At 35.9% G+C, this 23,633-nt stretch overlaps 1 protein-coding gene across 1 annotated transcript; it reads left to right on the top strand.

The window, feature by feature from the left end:
* Positions 1-1,154: 1,154 nt before the first annotated feature.
* LOC131435618 (proton-coupled folate transporter-like) lies at positions 1,155-23,106 on the top strand. The gene is made up of 4 exons (XM_058603690.1): positions 1,155-1,980; positions 2,075-2,332; positions 13,585-14,584; positions 22,930-23,106. The coding sequence occupies exons 1-4, from the start codon at positions 1,797-1,799 to the stop codon at positions 23,024-23,026; spliced, it is 1,539 nt and encodes a 512-aa protein (XP_058459673.1). The 5' UTR covers positions 1,155-1,796; the 3' UTR covers positions 23,027-23,106.
* Positions 23,107-23,633: the final 527 nt, after the last annotated feature.

Genomic DNA, 23,633 nt, shown 5'->3' with positions numbered 1-23,633 from the left:
AATAATCGACAATAAAATTCTGTATGCGGCTATTTTTATAGCCGTTAGGACCGCCCATTAGTGAAAAAGCTACAAACGAAATCAGGTAGAAACAAGCCTCTCAACAAAACTTGAATCAGTTTGGATTGTATCGCCACTGCGAGCAGATGTGTTTTGTGTCGTTTGCACGCTTTCGACAAGAGCGATTACGTCACAGCTGCCAGTCATTAGCATTGGGAAAAAAACAACGGTGGAGAGCATTGCACAAGATCAGCCGTTCTAATGGCTCTAAAAGTTTTCTAAAGAACTATTAGGATTTGTTGTTTGCAAATCGTAGGGAAATATCCTCAGTTTACTGCAAATCAAGAATAGTTTGCTTAGATTTGTGCACTTTTCGCTGTGTGAAATTCACAGTAATCGAGATCAAGTGAAGCTTTCTTTGTTTTTGCGAAAAATGTGAAAAAGGGGAATGCGTGCATAATTCATACAATTGATATTCGGAAGTGTTAAGGAACATGTCAGTTGTTTTCGTATTCACGACATCCAGTTATGTTTCTGACATTACCCACCCGCCTTTTTATCTAGTTTTTGCATTCAAAGTTTTTACCGACTACCGCCGGGTTCCCAAACTAAGTTGCACTTGTTCGATTTTTGCATTCAACAGTTTATATCCGAATATCAGAAAGCTATCAGCACACCACAAGGTGAATTAAGACTGGTTTCATATCCATCATTTAAAATAACATTCCAATGGTTTTTTTCCGCGCTTTTTATATTCTCCGACACAAAGTCGTCAGCCCATCAGTTCCAGCACGCTCAACTGGTTTGCTCGGTCGATGGGCTAAGCGCGCAGTGGCGGTTCCGCGTATGTTTCAGCGAATAACAGCATTCAGCAGCAATACCATCAACAACAAACATTAATGACGTCAGTTTCGTCGACAAGCTGACTTAACCCTCTCCTAGCACAACAGTTACAATCACATCATGCTGGGTTCGCTATGTTTGGCTGTATACGTATTGATTCGTACATCAAGATCGTCACGAATAGCGCCAGGGGCACACTGATATCCCGATCGAGAGAGTAGAGTCAAATCACCATGGAAATAAATGGTTTCTTAACGGCAATTGGAACAATTTCCAACAGTGCGTCCAATAACCGGAACCAAATTTGACCATTTATGATCGCATCACTAATGGTTACTGTTTGGTTATGCTTTTCCGATCGGGACGGACGCAACCGATCGCGTGCTTTGTCACGAATTCTACCTTCATACTCCGTAGTAGAACAAGTATAATCTTTCGATGATTTAATTCTTGCGCCATCGTCGAGCGCGTTTGTTTTGGTTGATAACAGATAACGCTGGCAAGTTTTGCTTCCGATATCGATAATTACAAAAAAAAAACATGTGACAAACTAAGGATTTGCGTGAAAGTGCGATTTGCTGGCCGTTGGCTGTTACGGTGCTTAGTTATGCAGCAGAAGTTCAACTGAATGGTGGCGTTCGCGAAGTTTTTGTGCAAAAGTTGATGAATTGAGCCATTCAGATATTGTTATTGTTTCATCATCCGTTTTCGAATGTTGTGGTTCGCGTTCAGGAGATGATCACTGGTGATTCCCGAACAAAAGCCCAATTTTGGCCGATTGTGATAAGTGAATCATTATTATTCGCCAGGAGACCGAAGTGTTGCCTTCCGTGCCGTTATCGCCCAAATGGCAGTGGTGCTTTCCCCTCTTCGATAACGATCATAAAAGTGAATGATAAAAGCGATATCTCAGTTCTATATCCCATGAAATTTGATTCAAATTCAAACGAACCATGAACAACAAAGGAAATAAATCGAGCCCAAGTATCAACAATGGCGAAGGAACTCCTTTGCTGGCGCATCAACACAGCAGTGCAAGTTCTTCCTCTAGCAGTGAAGTGGGAGTCAATAAAACAACGCAAAGTTTTTCGCTGGAACTCGTGGCGGTGCTGCTTAGCTTTGGATGGAGCATATCAGGTAATAGTTACCTGCGTGAATGATTTAACCCATTCCCAAACTAACAACCGACGGTTTGTTTTGCTTGTTCCGTTTCATTCATCATTCCGTGCAGGAGTCGTTCTGACGAATCAAATTATATTCCAAACGTGCGTGTTCTTGGGCTACAATGATAGTCTTTGTGCACTTCTCGGAACCAACGCGAATTCGACGGAGGTTGCGGATTTGGAAGCGTTGGTGCAACCGACGGCGGCTACTATTTCTATGGCCTTGAACATTCTCATTTCAGTGGTCCCAGCTTTGTGCGGATTATTCCTGGGTCCGTGGTCGGATCGGTTCGGTAGAAAGCCAGTTATAATAATCCCATGCATTGGTAAGTAAAAAAAAAAGTGAATGATTCATAAGCGATCCATAATCAGTGATAAGCGAATGCTAGAGTCATACCGACGCAGCAGCTATGAAAATATTCAATTACTATGTATTGAAGGTCACTGTGGACAGTCAATGGAAATGTGATTAGAGTGCTGTAGCTAAGGGTTTGCTAATAAACGGTTAATTCAAAATAAATCTCAACACTCTTCACTCTCAGCAATTGACGACTTGCAATCGTTACTATCACCCACGACGAAGAGACAGTCGTCAAGTTTATTTGTTCGGGTTAATTAATTGACACTGATAGTTAACCCTCCCGTCTTCACACGAGGTTGATACTTTTTTTATTCCGAATTGATCATAACACGTCGTTCAAAAAGACTCCGGTCTGACAAAGAAAACAGAACAGTTCTTTTCTAAAAATTTCAATTTTATTCATGGTAATTTCCCTTGAAGAGAAAATCTTTTTCCAGTAAGCTTCTTTTTTAACTATGTGAACAGATGATAGTCGCTGAGGGCTAAATCCGACGGATATGGTGAATGCGTAACGCTCGTATCCGTACTGTTTTTTACAGTATTGTACTGTATTTTCGACCCAAATACTGCGTGCTGTTTTTCACCCTCAAATGTAGGCCCTTATTACCGTTCTCACTTCCACTTCTACTTTCACTTCACTCACATATCACTTCACTTGATTTACCTATTACCAGTAATCACTGTAGTGAAAAACATTATTTTTTCCAACAAAATTTGGTGATTTGATGTTCGTAATAACAACAAGCTCATCTATGTAATTGCTTTTTTTTTTTTTATTTATTTTTATTTTATTTCGTCAAGCAAATGTAGACTACATATAAATTGTTTACAATGTTCACTTACATACTACGCATTATTTCTACGATAAAGCTGAGATTTGATTTGATTTTTAGACATAGTAAGGTCAAGATGTTCGCAGTATTGATTGTAATGGCGCATTATTCGATTGACTGGACTGTATTTTGCATAATTTGCTCTAGCTTGTTTTTCTAAAAATAATTTCCTGGAACGTAATTGACGGCTAGGTATATAAAAATTTAATTGCGATAATAATGGAGCTGATTGAATGCGTTGAGAAATAATGTCGCTGATAAAATAAAGCATTGCAAAGTCGCGGCGTTCTTTAAGTGTTTGTATATTGATGAGCATGCAGCGTGCTTCATATGATGGTAGAGGAAATGCTGTCCAGTTTAATTTACGAAGTGCATATAAAAGAAATTGTTTTTGAATAGATTCGATGCGTTCTTCGTGAATAATATTGTATGGATTCCATACTAGGCTGCAATATTCCAAAATAGGTCTGACATATGTAGTGTATAATAATTTAATTGTGTATGGGTCCTGAAAGTTATGACTGAAGCGTTTGATAAAGCCCAGCATGCTATTTGCTTTATTGATTATGGTATTGTAGTGTTCCACAAAAGTGAGCTTGGAGTCTAAGATTACGCCTAAATCTCTTACAATTTTACATTTTCCTACAAGTTGATTTCCTAGATGTATGTTTATAGGTATAGTTTCATTTTTCCTACTGAAAGTTATTGAGTTACATTTTTTTACATTGAGTTGGAGTAGACTTTTGCAGCACCAAATGTGGAATAGATTGATTTCGTTCTGGAATATTACAGCGTCGTTAATATTTTTAATTTCCATGAAGAGTTTCATGTCGTCTGCATATATAAGCACTTTCAGATTTTTGAGTATGAAGGAAATGTCGTTTATATGTAAAATGAAAAGGAGAGGCCCTAAGTGAGAACCCTGAGGTACGCCAGAAGTTACATTAATTGGTTCAGACAGAATGTTTTGGAAGCGGACTACCTGTACACAATTCGTTAAGTATGATTTGAGCCATTCCAGAAGAGTATGTTTTATGCCATATTTTTGTAGTTTGTGTAGAAGTAATGGTATGTCAATACGGTCGAAGGCTTTGCTAAAGTCAGTGTAAAGAGTTTCTACGTAGTTTCCGGCGTCCATTGCATTCAGAGTGAATGTCATAAATTCTAAGAGATTTGTTGTAGTTGAGCGGCCTTTAAAAAAGCCATGTTGTTTGTTTGTTATTACATTTTTAAGTTGATGAAAAAGTTTTTCATTTACAATTTTTTCAAATAATTTTGGAATGCATGAGATAATGGCTATTCCACGGTAGTTTCGAATGTTAGATTTTGCACCAGATTTAAATATTGGTACAAGAAAGGAAGATTTCCACGCTTTAGGAAAAGTACATTTATTAAGTGATAGGTTAAAAAGTAGTTGTAGTGGTAGTGTAAGTTCTTCGGCAAGATTTTTTAAAAATATTGGTGGTATACTGTCAGGTCCAGGCCCTTTTGAGGCGTCTAAGTTTTTCAGTGCTGTCGAAATGTCATGTTCTGATAGATAGTTTACAGAGATGGAGTTGGAAAATGCAGGTATGAAAGAGAAGTATTCACCGTCACGGTCAGTTTCTGAATAAGATGTATATATTTCTTATAAAAAATTTGCAAAGTGTTTGCAGATTTCTGTACTATTTTTCCCTTCATGTTCGTCGAGGTGCATTTGAGATGGAAAATTGTTGCTTTTTAGTTTAGTTTTTGTGTAGTTAAAAAAGTTCTTAGGGCATGTCTTTATTTCGTTTTCAATTTTGCGGTTATATTCTTCATGTGCTGTGTTAATGGCTATTTTAAGTTGATTGCATAGATTTAAGTAATTTTGAAGATGAGCGTCACTTTTTTCTTGTTTGTAAGTTTTGTGTGCTTTTTGTTTCCTATTTTTCAAATGTTTTAGTTGTGAATTGAACCATACAGGTAATTTGCTGTTATGATTTTTTCTTCTTCTTTTCATAGGCAAAGTTTCGGCTAATATTTTGTTTATAATGTGATAAAATTTGTTTACTTCGACGTCGACATTTCCTTCTGTACTCAGTATGTTCCGCCAATTTATTATACTTAGTCTACACTTGACTACTTCAAAGTCAATTTTATTGTATTCCGGCACTTCCTCATTTCTCTGAAGTGACTTTCGTGATAAAAATCTACATTCACTTCACTTGGTTTTCACCGTGTAGTGGATACCCGTAATAAGGGCCGTACTGTATTTTAATTTGTACTGCATTTTTACACTGAAATCTCGGTACTTTTCACACTAAAAATTTAAACAGAATTTTTAGTACAAAACTTCAGAAAGGACAGTGACAACACGTAGCGAATGTGATTGTGAATGTAAATACATGCACACAACAATTCTTTCATTAGGGGCTGTCCATAAAAGACGTCACGCCGCAAGGGGGAGGGGGGTGTTTCATAAAACGTGACCTTTTGTGACAGGGGGAAGGGGGGGAGGTTTTTGGAATGTGACGTCCAATATTTTCAATGAGCGCATTTTTGAAATACCTAATTATATTACTGCTTTACCCTATTTCCTGAAAAAATCTCCACAATAAACGTTTACATTCTATAGGAAAACGTGTATTTGTAGATGTAAAATCTTCTTCTTGTAAATTCGGAAATGAATGATGCAAGAAATCATTTCTGTTGTGATCAGCAAAAGTGCACGGAGGAGTGAGTAAATTAGCGAAATTAATAAATTTTGCCTAATATGAGTAAAAAAGAAAAAGATGCCTTCAAACGGTTTAACTTAAGTTATGGGTTGACAATTTTTTCAGTAATTTGATTTTCTAGCATTGATAATAGTATATCATAAGAATTTCTCTTATCTGATTCTGATGCAGTTTATTCAATTGCACTCCATTTGAAAAAGGGCGGGAGATCAACGATTTCAGACGTAGATCATGTCATGTCTTATCTTGATCATAAGTGATTTTCCTCCATCAACATCAAAGCTTATCGAATCATCCAATGATTGAACTTACATAAATCAAGAATCATTTTAGCTCAAAATCACTACCCATTGTGTGACGGAAGATCAGTACCGATATTGATCAATGTGATTTAAAATTCACTGATCAACTGATCTTGAAATGATTCTTCGGCAGAGATCTCGTTTTGATGAGGTTTTGGTCTTTATTTTCTCAGCCCTGTATGCTACACTAAGGAAATATTATTCGTTACCTAAAATAATAATATATCTGTGTACCTCTAGGAGGAATAAAACAGATGATTTAAATGTTTCATCATTTCCAACCAAATACTTTTGTTTATTTATATAATTGATATTAATAAAATAATTCCGATGATTTTGTAGTTTTAGGGATATTTTGTAATCTAATGACAGCATGTAATAAATCGATTTTTCCCTCATATTTGTATGGTTTGTCATACATATTGAGAATGTATTGAGATGAATTTTATTTATTCGAATTCGTGACATGTGACATAGGGGTGGTGGGGGGTCTTTGCTTCTGTGACAATTTGTGACAAAGGGGGGATGGGGAGTCAAAAATCGTCAAAAAAGCGTGACGTCTTTTATGGACAGCCCCTTATTCATCCTTGTTCAGGGCGCGTAAGAAAAATTAGAAAAATGTCTCCACCATGAAGAACTATAGGCTTCTTAAAAAATGTTTGATAAAAAATTCGTACATTTTTAGTACTTGTTGAACTTAAAAATGCCCTAAAAAATAAAAAAATATTGATTTTATGAAAATCTATCATTTGATAATTATTTGCTTTTAATGATTTGTCTTGTTAAGGCGTAGAGCCGTATTGAGCTAGTTTTACATTTGATCAGTATCTAATGAGGAAAACAGATTTAAAAAATGATATGCGAATACAAGTATGAAATGTGTGATGAAAACAGCAAAAAAACGCTACCGCATAGACGGGACTCTAACCCGTAGCTAGCTTCTATCCGGGAAACTCGTTTTGCCAATTAAACTACCCTGCCTGGAAATACGCCGAAAAACAGACTAATTGAGGGCTGAAACCATAGATGTCAGGTCTGAAGATTTGCCTGCTAATCTGCACATTTCTCACACACTTAAAACCGATTCTCGAGCTCGGCAAAATGAAATGCCGAATTGGATCGGCAACACGAAATTTTACTGATTGTTCAGTAATTCACATGCTCATTGCCGAAATTCGTTATTGTAAAGTTCTGATATCTCGGTAAAGCACATTTTATTGCCGAAGTTTGGCATAATATGTTGCTGAACTTGTCCGTAAACAACAAATATATCGAAATCAGTAAATCCGTTTGCCGATATTTCGAACAGTGTGTTCTTTTACTGAAATTTAGCACGACACTTGTCATCTAATGTCACCTATCGATTTTGTACAGCACCGGACGTCGGCATTTCTCATGGAGCTGAAAAATATTTACGAATTTGGCGAATGAAAGAGATTTCAGTATTACGTGAAAAGCTAAGTGGAATCAAAATGTTTTTTTTATATATACTTTTGAATAGCACTTTAGCGAAATGTTTTTATCTGTGTTGTTTCTTTTCGCGATTTAAATTTTTTAATTAAAGTGAGCATTAATAAAATACAATTATTCCCCAAACTTGAATTTCGTGATAACTGTTTCGTGCAATAATAAAGCAATTTTTTTTTTCTACACTCGATTACTGATGACTCGGTAATCTATGATTCGATTCCGATCGCTTTTGCCGAACTAACAGCAAAATTGCTGCTGACAAGTTCGGCAATAACTGACAGCTCAGGATTGCCGAAATTCTCAGTAATTATACATTTTGCCGAGACGGTTACCGAGCCCTCGGCTGTGCAAATCTCGGCAATTATTTCGCCGAGATTCAGCAATAAAATTTAAGTGTGTATATAGTGCTTCAGACATTGTTTGCTGCAGACTTTTGAAAATCGAGTTTTTCGCAAACTTTCGTCTAAATTTACAGACTTTTGAAATTGCCGCAACGTTTTTTTTTTGCTCGCCAAGTCAGTTTTGTCTATGATTATATAGAAATTGAAGCCTGCAGACATTTTTTCGGAAATTTACAAACTTTTGCAGCCCTGTATGAAGCTATTTGAAACTTTCTGTTGCTTCGTGTGTTTCACATGCAGGATAGTTTAATTGGTAAAACGATTTACCCGGATGGGAGCTAACTACGTGTTCGAGTCCCGTCTTTGCGGTGGCTTTTTCGCAGTTTTCATTACCTAGTTGCATTCGCATGTCATTTTGCCAATCTGTTTTCCTCGTACACACCAAATCATATTTACGGATGTCAGTAAAATTTCACTGACTTTCAAACAGTAATACGGTATTTATTTGCTTCAAACAGTAATACGGTATTTATTTGATTTGTTCGTCATTCATTACCGACGTCCGATGAAATTTACCAATAATCCGTAAACAAACGAACTTTGTAGACTGTTACTTTTTTCGGTAAGTTCCACTGAGACTCGTTGAATTAAGGGACACGTCAATTAAAATAAAATAACTCATGTAAAATTTGTTAATTTTGTTATTATTGCTAGATTCAATAATGATTGATACTAATATTATAATTGCGATTCAATCATTGATAATAGTTTGTTTCATTTGATAATATAAGTTTGAAGGCACACTGCTTAGGCTCTAAGATGCCGAGGGTGTTTTGATAACAGTTGACGGTAGAGCTGAAATATGGACTTTAGGTTGCATTAAAAGTTTGTATAATGAATATCGTGCTTACCATCAGGAAATTACAGAAGTTGTAAAGAAATGAGTTTTTTGTATAATTTTCTCTACGCCACGTTAAGTTTTTACTTTGTCACTTCCGCAAATAAATCAATTTGACAGATATGATTCTTACCGAAGTAGTCAGTAATGTTCACTGAAGTTCTTCATCATTGTTAATTGTTAAAATTTGGCAAATTTTTTACTGAATTAGGAAAATGGGATGACATATCGAAGTAAACAGATAATGTCAATAAAATAAAACAGAATATTCCGCAATGTTTCTATTGAATTTACCGAAATCCAGTAACTCATTGACAGATGACTGTCTATTGGAAACGTTTTACAGACTCTCCAGTGAAAATAATGTTTTACAATACAGCGCTGTCCGACCCGTCCTATTTACCACACATTGCTCCATCCGATTGCAATTTGCTCTGGTACACGGCTTGTTAGACTCGTTTATTTTTTATCAAAAAATAGTGATATGATAAATCTAGAAACAAAAATGAACAGAAGAGAATCTGAACCAGCTCGGCAAAGATTTGACAGTTCTTATTTGCCGAATAGATAGCTCACTCTAGATAACACTTTTTTATCAAATGACTGAAATCAATGAAAACTGCTTTTTAATCGGAGTTTGATTGATAGAAAGTTTAATTTATTAAAATAATTAAAATAAAATAGAAAATAGAAGAATATTATCATCACACACAAGTTTACCCCTTGTTTCTGTTATTTTTATTGTCGCCTTCGCAAAAAATTGAAAACAACTTTTATGACGCAGAAATGGTCAGGATCGCATAAAGATTTTGTAAGAGTTGAGAAAAAATGCTATAAAATCAAATACTGTTTAACAGTGACAGCCCTTTCCTACCTATGAAAAACTCTAGTCGTAAATCATCATCATTGCGCCATATATTTTGCATGGGTGAAGGGGGCACTCGCCCCGGGCGCAACGTTTTTAGGGGGGCGGCAAACTAATCCTTGGAACCTTTTTGTTTTGCTCGCCCAAGTCATCTTTCCGGAGATGGAATTCAGCTTTGGTTTTTTTTGCTCACTAAACCATAAGCTTAAGTTTGTCATAAGCTAATTAATACACATGAATTTATCGAACTAAGTTTTTCAATATAAGCTATCATTAAAAATTTATGATTGATTTTTTTTATCAAAAATTAGGCAACATTCAATAGATATTAGCTAGAATATTGCACGGTCTACTCAAAACTAGGTTTCTTTGTTTTAGTTAGGTCAGAACGAGCAGTAGCGAGGTCGGACAGCTCACGAACAAAAACGATGTGGCGAAGCCTTAGTAGATTTTTTATCATTTGCCCTCAGCAAACAAAAAAAATGTCGCAAACATTTACCTGGTAGATACAAATTCAGCAGATTCCCTGATGCTTAGAAGCTAGTAATGTCAACAAACTTTTTTGGGAACTCTGTTCTGATGATCATGAATCAAACTTTATTCAAGAGAGAATTGATCATCTCTCCGTTAATATGAATATGAGATATTTCAGAAGTACAATTGTAGATCAACAAAATGGGTGTTAACGCTATTATCGTTTGTTTGTTTTTATTTTAAATCAATTACAATTAAGAAAATGATATCAAAAAAGCCATTGAAACATTTAAGGATCCAGTGAAATGACCTTTTCGACGAAATGGCATTCGGATAAATGACCCATTCGGTGAAATAACATTTGGCGAAATGGCCCTTTCGGTAAAATGGCTTTCGGCGAAACGGCTTTCAGGTTCATTTTTCGGGTCGGATATTGGTTTCGAATACCCGAAACCCGACTAAAATTTTGAACCAGTACCCGTTAAAATTGAAAAAAAAAATCGTCGGCTGTACCCATCCGGAACAGTCAAACAATTTTTTTCTCAATCGGAACCCGACCAGTATCTGTCGGTCAGGTTTCGGATACTCGTACCCGAGACTCGACCATCTCTAGTGTGAATGCCATCAATAGTCGGCCTAACTGTGACAGCAAAAATGTCACGAATCACGAAGCTCAGATAAAGGAGATGCAACGATAGTACTATTTTCAAGTATGTATGGTCGAAGCATTTCACGTAAAGTAGTCATGCCATTCTTTTTGAAAGTAGCGAACACTGGGGTTAATGGTTTCACGACCATTTAGTTAAACAAGCGCAAAACCAAAAATCCTGTTCATTTCACCAGAATCGTTTTATGTTGCAATCCCTAGTATTGGTTTCATTAACAACATACTTGGAAACGAAATTGAAAATACTCTTTTTGGGTCCCATTTTGTAGATGGAGTAAAAACTGTTTAATGCTGTTTTGCGTTCTAGTTTTATTTCTAGAATTTCAATCTATCGTTGCATCGATGCATTTCACTGCTATTTTGGAGAAAAAATCATCATGATTCAATGGAACTTTTTGTAAAAAAGCCAACCTTAACTTCAATTTCTAGTCTTCCAAATGAAAATTGTATTCATTTACATTACACCGCGACGTATTTCGAAGAGACAAACAGTAAAAACATGTATGGCAATAGCCATTTCAGTTCAAATAGCTGAGTAATTTGTTTTGTTTTTATGCATACAGGTAACCGCTGGGAATGTGTCATTACTCAGTTGTACAAATGGCACCTTATTGAAATGCTTTATATTTCATTTGGGTGTATGTCATTGTTCAACTGTAACGTTTATTACTCGATTGTGGTGTGTCATAGACCGATTGGTGTGGATGTCCTTGCCTAGCTCCCAGCAGCTGTCAAAAATGGTAGTTGAAAAAAAAAACAACAATCGATTACATTATTTTTACGTTTCGTCTTTGACTCATCAGTGCAGAGCAGTTCAAATTGAACTGCTTAGTGCTAAACTCGGCAGTTCAATTTGAACCGCTAAGCAGACGTAAAGTTTCTGCTACTTACAGAACACTTTTTGTTTTGCAACGAAGTGCAATGTCTTTTCTGACGTGCCGAACGAAAACGTGTTTTCGACTATTTCTGGCCGATGCAGGTATGGTCATTTAGGGGTTAGCCAAAATAATGAAAACGGTTTTGTGCCCTAGCACAAAATTTGGCTAACCCCTAAATAACAATCGATTAGTTGTATTAAATTTTAACCAACGCAGTTCAGAAAAACAAATAAGATTTTATTTGTTTTGCAATCGCGAGGTTTTCCGTGTATAGCGATCTACACGGAACGACCGAAATTAGCTCTGCGCCTAATTCGTATTACTGTTTTTGAATTAGTTGATTTTAACAACAAAATTTCTAAAATAACTATAAAATTAGTTAAAATTGAGAATTTACTTTGCTGAAAAAAACCCTTATTTTTAGAAAATGTGTTTAGTTGGCGAATATCCTGGACACAAACCAGCAATATTTCAATCCAACACGAAATTCTCATTGACAACTAATTTTGTTATTAAAATCAGAAAATTTGTTTCTATTTATCTATCACCATCATTACTGAAGGACAGCACAAAGAAAACCAACATGAAATTGGTTATATTAACAAGTTTACTATCCAAAAACTCATGAGAAGTGTCAAAGCAAAACAATCCATTAAAAAGCTAAAAAGAAACTTTTTGATGTTTTTCACATGTGTTACGATATATCCGTATATAAATTTTTAAACCGGTTTGTAAAAATGATGTAAAATCTTAGTGGAAAATGTATTTATTCAGAATTTGTGCGCATTTGAAGCGATTGTTTTTACGCGGAACAGTGAAGTGAGTTTCGAATGTTGCACTCTAATTGTATATGTCAAATGATGCTTTTTTGTATCTTCCAACCTTCCGAGCTGCGCCGTCCGGTGTACTGCTTGTATTCGGTTTTTGTTTTCCGAGTGCTCAAAGTTTTCAGTGAGAGAGTCGATTTCGCGAAGTCGAATGAAGAAACCAGCGATTAGGAAGAAAAATTTTCGAAAAAGTTTATGTTTCGTTTATGTCTTTTTTTCCAATACAACATCGCATTTATACCTGCCAATATAGAAAAGACAACCGCGACTGAAATTTTTTTCGGTAGTAGTGTGCCATCTAGTGGCTAGTGGTCATTACGATGTTAACGTTTTTTCGGTGACAGTGCGCCATATAGCCGCAAATTACAGAAGCCAATTCAACCATTAATGTTGGTTGAAAACAAAGTTTTATTTCTCAAATTCAACTAAAAAATTAGTTGAATGGAAATGAAGTGTTCCTTAGCTAAGAAATGACAGGAAGTTTAATTAGTGAATTCAACTAAAAAAATAGCCATTTTAACAAACATTTTAGTATTATTAAGGGAATGAGAATTAGAAAATGTAAATTAGCAAAAGTAAGATTTATTAGTTGTCTCAAAAAATAACTAGCTAAAATCAGAAAATCAACCAATTTTTTCGCCAAAATGCTGATTTCGGTCTTTCCGTGTATGAATGGTTTATTTGGAACTCCATAACAGCTTCGATTAAAACTGCAAGGGACCTGTTGAAGGTTTTGCGATCATTCATTCAGCAGTACGGGGATTTAGAAGCTCATGTTTTGTAGCTTTCATATTTCGGAACCCAAAACTAATGCCCTTTTATCAAATTCTAGTGATAATCGTCGAAATAAAGGAGCGAGTAATTAGATACAGACAGAGTTTTAGGTGACATTTTTTGTGTGTTTCATATTTTTCTAAAACAGTCTTTAATGACAACAGTCTAATGAATCCATACTTTACTTAACAGGTTATTTCATCACTTTCATCACGGAAGCCGTTATCTGTCACTTCTCGTTCTCGTTTAACCTGACTCCTTGGCTGTACGTCGTGGCACACATCCCAGCAGCGATGACCGGCGGAGTTGCTGTCGTTTGCACCGGAATGTTCAGTTTTCTCACCGATATTACGACTGAGCAAAATCGAACGGTACGAATGGGAATTCTGCAAGGCTGTATCCTAGCAGGAGCCTTTCTCGGAATAATGTCCAGTAGTTTCATCCTTGCGTGGACCAACGCAAGCACGATTTTTCTCATTTCCGGTTGTACGATTCTGTTTGGAGTGATATTTGTTTATTTTGCCATTGAGGACAGCGTTCCGCGGCGACAGGGCGATGCTTGTAATGGACTCGCAACCAGACTGAGAGAGATATTCCGATTGGATTTGCTGAAGGATATGTTCAATACGTTTTTCAAGGCAAGATCTGGCTATGATCGAGGTATCATTTGGCTGACTGTGATAATCGGTGCTTTCACTCTGCTGGGAACGCAAGCAGCCACGTTATACTTTCTGTACACGAGAATGAAATTCAACTGGACGCTTGAAGATTACACGCTGTGGCAGTCGATCGATATACTGACGATTATCATCGGTAGCTTTTTGGGTATTACAATCATGAAAAAACTGTTCAAGTTGCCGGACATTGCCATTGCCTTGCTGTCAGTGCTGTGCTTTGCCAGTGACAGTTTCATCAAAGGTATGGCCACCCACGGCTGGCAGCTGTACATGTCGACAGGACTTACACCGCTTAAGGGAACCGAGGGAGCCGCTTTGATGTCCATCGCGTCCAGTATTCTGCCGTCGCATGATATTGCGAAAATTTTCTCGATGGCAATGTCCCTAAACGGAATGATTCCATTGGCCGCATCTCCCCTGTTCACCTTTATCTACAGTCAAACTTTGGCGACGGCACCGGAGGTGTTCAACTTTGTCGCCGCGGGAATATTCTCGATGAATTTACTGTTTGTTGGGTAAGTATTTTTCAATGTGCGTTTGGCTAAATCGTACTGAGTTATCATATCAACTAATTCGAACCTACCGACTGTCTTCCTTATTTCATTACTTGATGTAAACTCTATCCAGTCGTACAGTTTTACAAAAAACATGACATAACCTCACAAAGTGAGCTGGATGAACGTTTTGTTTCCTAATAGTGGTTTGTTTAAATTATTAATATAAAAGCACTAGCGGATCCCGGCACACTTCGTAGCGCAATAATATAAGATTAGATGTAGAAAATCAAAACTACTTATTAATTTTAATGATTATTGAAGACAAAAATCATTATACTGCTTTATAATAGTGGCCCCAACGTTTTTATATCGCGGACAACAGGACAAAATATATAAAACCGATATGCTGAAACGCGTACAGACAGCAAACAATTTTCCATATGAAAAAACTCTAAATTCACGCTACAGACTCATAACGATTATTGACGGTAACCAGAGCTAATAAAAGTCATTTTCGTTGACTAAAACTAGACGAAAATGACGAAAAATTACTGTCACTCTCAGCTTCGCTTGCAAACTATGAGAACGAAATCCATGTCCAGTCAATGGCATAACCGGGAGAGTAGTTTCAAAATTGTGTTTTTTGTTTCATTTGCCCTTCCAGTCATTTGCATTTTTCAGTGAAAATCCCATAGTATGCAGTGTCGATATTCAACCGAAGCTGTGAGAATCGAAAATGACAGAAAAAGGTTTCACAAGAACTTTCACCTGTTGGTGCTCGAATTTGTAGTTTTGGTTTCCAAAGAGATTCTGGGATGTAATTACTTTCGGTATTTTCAGACAGCATATTTGTACTCCTGTATTGAGTTCAAAAATCGGTATAAATACCGATAAATCGGTATAGTTGGCAGCGCTGACGCCAAGGCACGATTTATCACGAATAAAAACATTGATCGAAACCAACTTTTTTTCAACTGGGTGTCACTCGTATTCCAGAACTGTAAGTTACATCAAACATTGTGACACTCAAATAAATATAACGAAGTAATATTTATAGTTCTTTATAATAAAATAATGGTAATTCGGAAAAAGTACGGCTGTGGAATGTCAGAGACAAAACTGGATGTCGTGATTAAGAATAAAACTGGCACTCTTTCTTTATACTTGCGATTGTGTGAATTGTACAAGCTTTCCTCTTTTTCACTACTAGAATTTGAAACGATACGCCTAAACTAAAGTACAGATTATTGACATTAAACATTCTGACATACAATTAAATATTACGAAATAACCAGTGCAGTTCTTTATGGTATAATAATGGTGTTTCTGAAAAAAACCTTTTATGGATAGCTTCAGAGTCGGTGCTATACATTTTATATACCAAATCAGCAGAAAATTCTACTACAAACTACAGCTGGTTGTAAAACGGGCCATATACAGTATAGTGAAGTAAAATTTCGATTAACTTCAGGCATTCAGAAGGAACAAATTGTGTAATTCTCTAAGACTAGACACTGTTGTTAATTTTGCACTGCGAAAATTGCACAAAGCTAATCAAATTATCCTAGATTTTCACTACAGATTCCGATATGATTTGGTTTTAATTTCCGATATGCAAAGAATCAATCTTTATAGTTCTTTAGATAACATTTGGAGCCATAAGAAGGGCTGATTTTGCCTAATGTTTTCAATATCCATTTTTCGGTGTATTTTGCTCCAATACTAACGACCAGCAGCAGAATAACCCGATGGATCTTCTATGAAGGGTAACTGGCTCTGTGACCTGAGCGTTTGAGGCTTCATACCACGCAGAAGGTCTGCTTTCATTGCCGACTGCTTCTTCTGACGAAGCAGTCCAAATGAGATGACGACCTGAGCGTTTCACGCTTTATACTTGGTTTGTTCTAACTGATGTTGGTGAGAGAACTTCACTTCGACATCCAGTTTACCTTTTATACTCGTCCATTAGATAATCGGAACTGATATGAGCCTGACTACCTTAAAACCGTCGGCTGGGTGCGAAAAAGACAAGCATGCGTAATGAATTTTACTCATTATTTCCAAAAGTTTCAGAAAACTTTGTTTCTCAGTTATTTATTCAGTTTGTATTCCAGGAAGTAGGACGCCATTCCAAATCATTTGCAAGTTTGAACCTGATGATCGTACCACAAATTGGACAATCGTTAGTTTTCAATATTCCTTTTTTGAATAAGAACTTAATATAATAAGGCTTTGCGAACGACGCGCAACACATTTGCTCACATTGCCGATTGATCCGAAACTGAACCAATTTTTGTTAAAAGCTTTCGTTTTACGTGATTTCGTTTGCTGATTTTCCACAAATGGGTGATCGCAACGGCCACAAAAGTATCAAGATATGGAATTTTGATGTCGATTATTTCATTTCGGATTTGCATATTTCAGTGAAAGAAACTATCAAAATGTTGTACGGGATTCTGGCTTTCAGAAGGACCAAACTGTGGAATTCTCTACGATATTAAACACTGTTCGAAGCATTTTTCTCGAATGCAATGCAGCCAAATGCTAGCTAAGCTTTATTTGCGTTCGTTTAGTACGAATTTAGTATAGCGAAAAGTGCACAAAGCTAATCAAACTATTCTAGATTTGCACTAAACTGATGATTTTTACCTTCGATTTGCAAAAAAGGTTATCCTAATAGTTCTTTAGATAACATTTAGAGTCATTAGAACGACTGATTTTGTATAATGTTCCCGACCGTTGTTCACTTTTTATTTACTTTTTCTCCAATGCAAACGACAAGCAGTTGGATGACGCAATCGTTCCTGTTTGAAGCAAAACTGACACTGCGAATATCCAACAGCAGATATGCTCACAGAACTAGTTACTGTTTTTCTACGTTTAGGCTTCACGAACGGAACCTCATATTCGTGATTGACTGAAGCACCAGTAGAATAATACCGGGTTTAGTTCCACTTTCATTTTCATAGACTGAAGCAAGCAAATGTCAACAGGGTCTATTTAAAGATTCGGTTGATTTTGATATTGCATGTTTGGACCTATTTTTCCACTATTTAAACAATGTTTACGTAAGGGGCTGTCCATAAAAGACGTCACGCCGCAAGGGGGAGTTTCACAAAACGTGACCTTTTGTGACAGGGGCAAGGGGGAGGATTGTTGGAATGTGACGTCAAATATTTCAATATGTAAAAGCTTCTTCTTGTAAATTCGGAAATGAATAATGCAGGACATCATTTCTGGTGTGATCAACAAAAGTGCACGGAGGGGCGAGTAAATTAGCAAAATAATAAATTTGCCTAATATGAGTAAAAAAAAGATGCCTTCAAACGGTTTAACTTATGTTATGCACTGACAATGTTAGTCAGTACATATGACCATATCATCCAATGATTGAACTTATATGAATCCAGAATCATTTTAGCTCAAAGTCACTACCGATTTTGTATGACGGAAGATGAGTACCGATTTTGATCGATGTGATTTAAAGATCACTGGTCAGCTGATCTTGAAAAGATCAGATCAGAAGTGATCTTTATTGGGAAAGATCACAAACGATCTTCCTCGGCAGTGATCTCGATTTGATGAAGTTTTGATCTTTATTTTCTCAGCCCTGTATGCTACACTAAGGAAATATTATTCCTTAGCTAAAGAAATAATATATCTGTGTACCCCTAGGAGTATTAAAACAGATAATTTAAATGATTCATCAATTCAAATCAAATACTATTATTAAATTATATAATTAATACTAATACAATAATTTCGATGGCTTTGTATGGCAGCATGTAATAAATCGATTTTTCCCTAATATTTGTATGGTTTGTCATACATATTGAGTATGTATTGAGATGAATTTTATTTATTTTGAATTCGTGACATATGACATAGGGGGGATGGGGGGTCTTTGCTGCTGTGACAATTTGTGACAAAGGGGGGTGGTGAGTTAAAAATTGCCAAAAAAGCGTGACGTCCTCTATGGACAGGTCCTAATAAACATGGTATTAATCACAATCTTGCACCTTCTTTCATTCGTTTTGTGAAAGATATTTAGAAAATACTCAAACAGGGAAAAATTATTAAAAAATCAAATCTGGAGTAATTTTGTTACACTTTCGTGTTGTGAAATTTCAATAATGCACCCAGGTGAGTATAGTGAAGAAAGACGTAGTCCTACGTCAAAACCCTTTAATGAAGGAGTTCGTGTTAGAGAGTGACGAATTCAATTCGACTTCCGTTGGATGCCGCTGACTTTCGTCATCTGTTTCCAAACTGACCTGTTGTCCGTAGATGAGATACTGATATGGTTGGCGTCAGTGTTGGTGATTGCCGAAAATTTCACAGAAGCTGCTATATTGCTATCTATATTGTATACAACATTTTCAATCCGGTAGAAGATGCTACAAGAACTCGAGTCTCTCAATGCATGAACCGCGAGAGAATTTCTCTACATTCCTTCGCTCCACTTCATACTCTGAGTATTTCTCGGCCCTTAAAAAAAATTGCAGTCTGATAATGATCGCCGCTGTGTGGAATTTACCAAGAGAGAATCGCAAGTTGACAATTATCGCAGAAAATCGAATCGATGATTCGACTTGATGATTCTCATACTAGGTTGCAATATTTCAAAACCCTTGTGTGGAGCATTCACAGACATTTTCATAGACACAACTTATACAAAGGTTATATGCACATAGTTGGAATAAGCGGCAATAGTAAAATGATTCTATAGCAATTGTCAACTGCCTGTATAGAATCGGATCGCGAAACGAGAATAAGCAACCGTTTGTTGCTTCAGAGAGGATCCCCACAGCAGCGTGCTAACCTTTGATTCTCAGAAATGTCATCGAGAGAAATTCGCTCTCGCACTGGTGTCGATTCAATTAGGTTTTTTATCGTGATGACACAAATGAACAAGTATTCATCCTTGACAGTTCAGCGGTACTGTTTACAAACAAGCTTAAACAAAAATCGAAGAGCACATCTAAAACAATCATCTTCACACTTTGCAACTAGTCACTTTTATTTAATAAATATTAAAAACGAACCGTATTCAATCGTGAACAAATGTTTTAGAACTTTATTTAGGCGATACGGACCGTAAATGGTTTGGTCCAATTTGTCAATAAACAAACAAAAGAAATTTCTGTTTACAAACAGTACTGCTGGACTGTCAAAAAGTGTTCATCCGATTGAGGTTAGCAGTGACGGTAAAAAACCTAATGTTAAATGAGCCATGCCGGGTTTTTTGTTGTTGCGATGATTTCCAACTCTCTTTGATGGCACTGATTCAATCGGTGAAGAGTTGCCAGCGAACGTTCTTTGATACGATAAAAGCCATCCTTGGTTGGCGTAGGTGTAGCGTTTACAATCGATTATAATCTTCCATATAGTAGTATGATATATATCTACGGTTTTCTACATTGATATTTCTAGCAAATACGAGATCAATTCATGTGTCTTCAAGCGGAGTAGTTTAATACCCAACTTCATATACTTGCTCATGAAATCAATGAATTTAATATAAACTTGTTTTGAGGCATCTATATTGAAATCTCCCACAACTATCATCGATGTATTTTACGAGAATATAAAAGTGGGGCGTACTTGATTTCTTAATCCGCATAAGAACATGAAATAACATTTATATTAATTTAACATTCAATTAAACAAATTGGGATTTTTAACGGTGTCAAGAAATTCTTTTCGTTCGCCACCTTTAAATCTGTATTTTTCAGGAGAAATCAAATGTAGATTAATCTGTACATGTGGTAATACTGTTTCGCACGGCATATTTCAAAATGACACTCATACTAGTGTAAATATATGTTCTACATCAATACTTTTATTTTCGCATTGCGTGAGAACGTTGCCTTCATAATTGAATGTGTTAGTGATTGCGCAAACTTTTTTTCAACTCCCATTTTGATGCTTTTGGTAGGAAATGTAGAAAATTCAATTTATTTTAATGCTGATCTGTGGGACTGAAAAGTTCCTTGAATTGTCACGACCAACAGAATCTGCATTTAGACTGAACTGGCTTTTGGTGTGTACAATCGACAAGATTCCAAAGAAGATGAAAAAATCCATTTCGCGCGGAATCAGTAGGTGCATTTTAAACTCACAATGGATTCCGACTATAATTCCAAACAACTTAACTGAGCAGCGCTCCCATGACAGACTTCTACTGGCAGGCTTTTGGTGTGTGCCCGGCTGCGACTGTTCTTCAACACAATTCTACTGTTCAGCGCTCGCTTCCAGGGTTTCCACATTTAAATCTGCATTTTTTAGAAGAAAAATCTGTACATCTGTATCAGGAGATCAAAAATCTGTATTGAAAATCTGTATGTAGAATTAGGGATGTCGGAAATTTCGAATTACTCGATTATTCAATAATCGAGTATAATTTTGAAACTAATCGATATATTATTAATCGATTACTCGATTATTACTATGGGATTTTGTAAATTATTCGATTAGCTCAATAATCGAATATTAGTTTTAAGCTATTCGATTAAATATTACTCGATTATTTGGGTTAATAATCGATTACTCGATTAATCGATCGATATTACGACATCCCTAAGTAGAATGTGGTAAGAAATCGAAGCAGAACGGAATGAAAAAGTCTTCCTTGGTTTGAATTTTATGATGTTGTAGTTGAAAAATGGCTGGAAGATATTTTTGAGTTTAAGCCTTTCGAAATGATGAAGTGAGCATAGAAAAATCCTTATTAGCAGATAGGACATCTGTGTTTACTGTTCTTGGTGTTCCTATTTATGTTAGTTTTACCCTTTTTTAAGAATTAACACAAAATCAAGATAATTGTTTTACTTCAAGAAACAACAGTACCATGATTCAATATATTTCAACTCGATCATTATTCAATTTTTAATCCACACTCTCAAAAATCTGTAGAAATCTGTATTTCTTACCAAAAATCTGTAATCTGTATATACAGAATCTTGGTCACAAATTTATCTGAGGGCATATTCAGGAGTGCTCTAGTTCTAGATGCATAATTTATGTCAGTTTTAAAATTTAAATCTAGAAATTATAACAAAATAAACTGGCAGCCCCAGCAGCGTTTTATATGTGTTTTAAATATAGGAAAAATAGAACGTATACCAGTTTTAAATTTGACAGTAGAACTGGTCGAATAACTAAAACTAAAACGAATTGCTGGGAATACGTTTGTTTCAGTTTCATTTACATTATAGACCACCCATATGAATCTGGCAGCTGCTGAATTTGCTCTGAAAAATCTGTAAAATACAGATTAATCTGTATATGTGGCAACCCTGCTCGCTTCATTCCAAAAGCGTGAGATCTTCGATGTTGCTCTCCCGTATGTTTCGCTTCGACAAGCGTTGCTCAGAAAATTATGGGAAAAAGTGAAATTGTCATCTTTTATACCGATGCAGTTGTACAACAGCAGATGCCTTATTCTCTTCCTCAGAACGCGTTCTGATTGGCTGGTGCTGACCACCTCCCTGCTATGGAAGCTGGTTCCTGAAACCAACGTGTACTATTAAAACACTTAAATGTTATTGCTATACACAATCAAGTTGAAAAATTTCGAATCTATTGGTAGTTAGATTATATTATTATCATTCTAAAGATCTTTGAAGTATGAGTTTTCAAAAATCGAGAAAGGTGAACACGCGTCATGACTTTTCCTCTTTTATTTATTCTCGTTGATAGCAAACATTTCAGAAAAGTTTAATTTTGAATTATTTCAGATTATGCCATGCAACACAGGACAAAATTGTATCATAAAATTATGATCATATTTCCGATGGCATGTGGTAAACATTATGTTGATACAATAGATACAACAAGAAATATTCACAATCAAAAACTTAATACTCTCTCAGAGGGTAAATTTTTAAATGGCGCCCCGTAGTAAAGTAGGTCGTATTCACGACAAAAGTGGGGCTTATCCGGACACATAATTTTCGAATGGACACATAATGCCTGAAAAATTAATATCTACATTTCCATTTTAATTTAACCGTTTAACTCCGGTCTTCCCTATTTGCTGATTCATGCCACACTTTTCAAAAATCTGTTAAGATTATTGTTCGGAATTGGACAGTTCAAGATTTTTTAGAGCACAGTATTTTTCGGACCGCTGTGTAAATTCGTTCGAAATCACTGGAAGATCTTGAGAACTTGACAACATATCGAGTTCAGCTAAATAAAGTGTCATATCGATTCAGAGAAATTGTGTATGAGAGGTAAACAGCCGAAATTTGTGATTCAAATTTATATTAAGCTCGGCAAATGTCAGAACAATGATCATGTTTTTAAAACAATGAAATTCATTTAAACTAAACTTGTTTTTTTGTTTGCTTCTGTTTCAGAATAATTCACATTTTCCTGAAAAAACGGCAGCAATACCAGATACTTGAAGCCGATGACTCATCGTCAGCAGTCGGTAGCAACGAGATTCTAGCATAGATTTAAGAACGCATTGTGATAATAGTTGTTAGTACAATTAAATACGGGTGCTTTGCCGAAATAAAAAAAAAACACATTTATTTTGATGGTGTTTGTTCGGATCAATAACGGAAAGGCGTGCGAAATTTTTTCTTTGTCTTATGTTCTTCTTTTATGTATAGATTTTATTTTTCTTTTGTATTGTTTCACTTACATCTAAATACATTTGACATTACCATTATTTTGCATCTGCTTTTGCTTGCCTTTTTCCAGTGTTATTAGTATTTGTTTTAAAGATTTCTCTTCTGTACTTCATACATTTTTACTTCTTACTTCAATAGCCATTTTAATAGTGTGAGTCTGTCTTACATTATGTCTGTTCTATTGATTTTTTTTCTGTTGATCATCAGTTACAATCTAGATATAATATTTATTGTTTTTATTCATTTTCATGTTTTTTTCTTCAGCATCCGCACTCATCATCTTCTTAAAATTACAGCCTTTTCATGTGTGAATCATGTGTATGTGTGATTTTTTACTTCCAAAAATTTTTTTTTTGCATTGCATTTCTGCAGTCCTTATTGACAAAAGTAGCCGACTTTGGATTGGAAAAAAGAGGGTTTTTTTC

Source organism: Malaya genurostris, chromosome 3 (assembly GCF_030247185.1).
Source record: "Malaya genurostris strain Urasoe2022 chromosome 3, Malgen_1.1, whole genome shotgun sequence".
NCBI classification, from domain to species: domain Eukaryota; kingdom Metazoa; phylum Arthropoda; class Insecta; order Diptera; family Culicidae; genus Malaya; species Malaya genurostris.
Note: the sequence above shows the minus strand (reverse complement) of the source record. Positions and strands in the feature narration are given on the sequence as shown.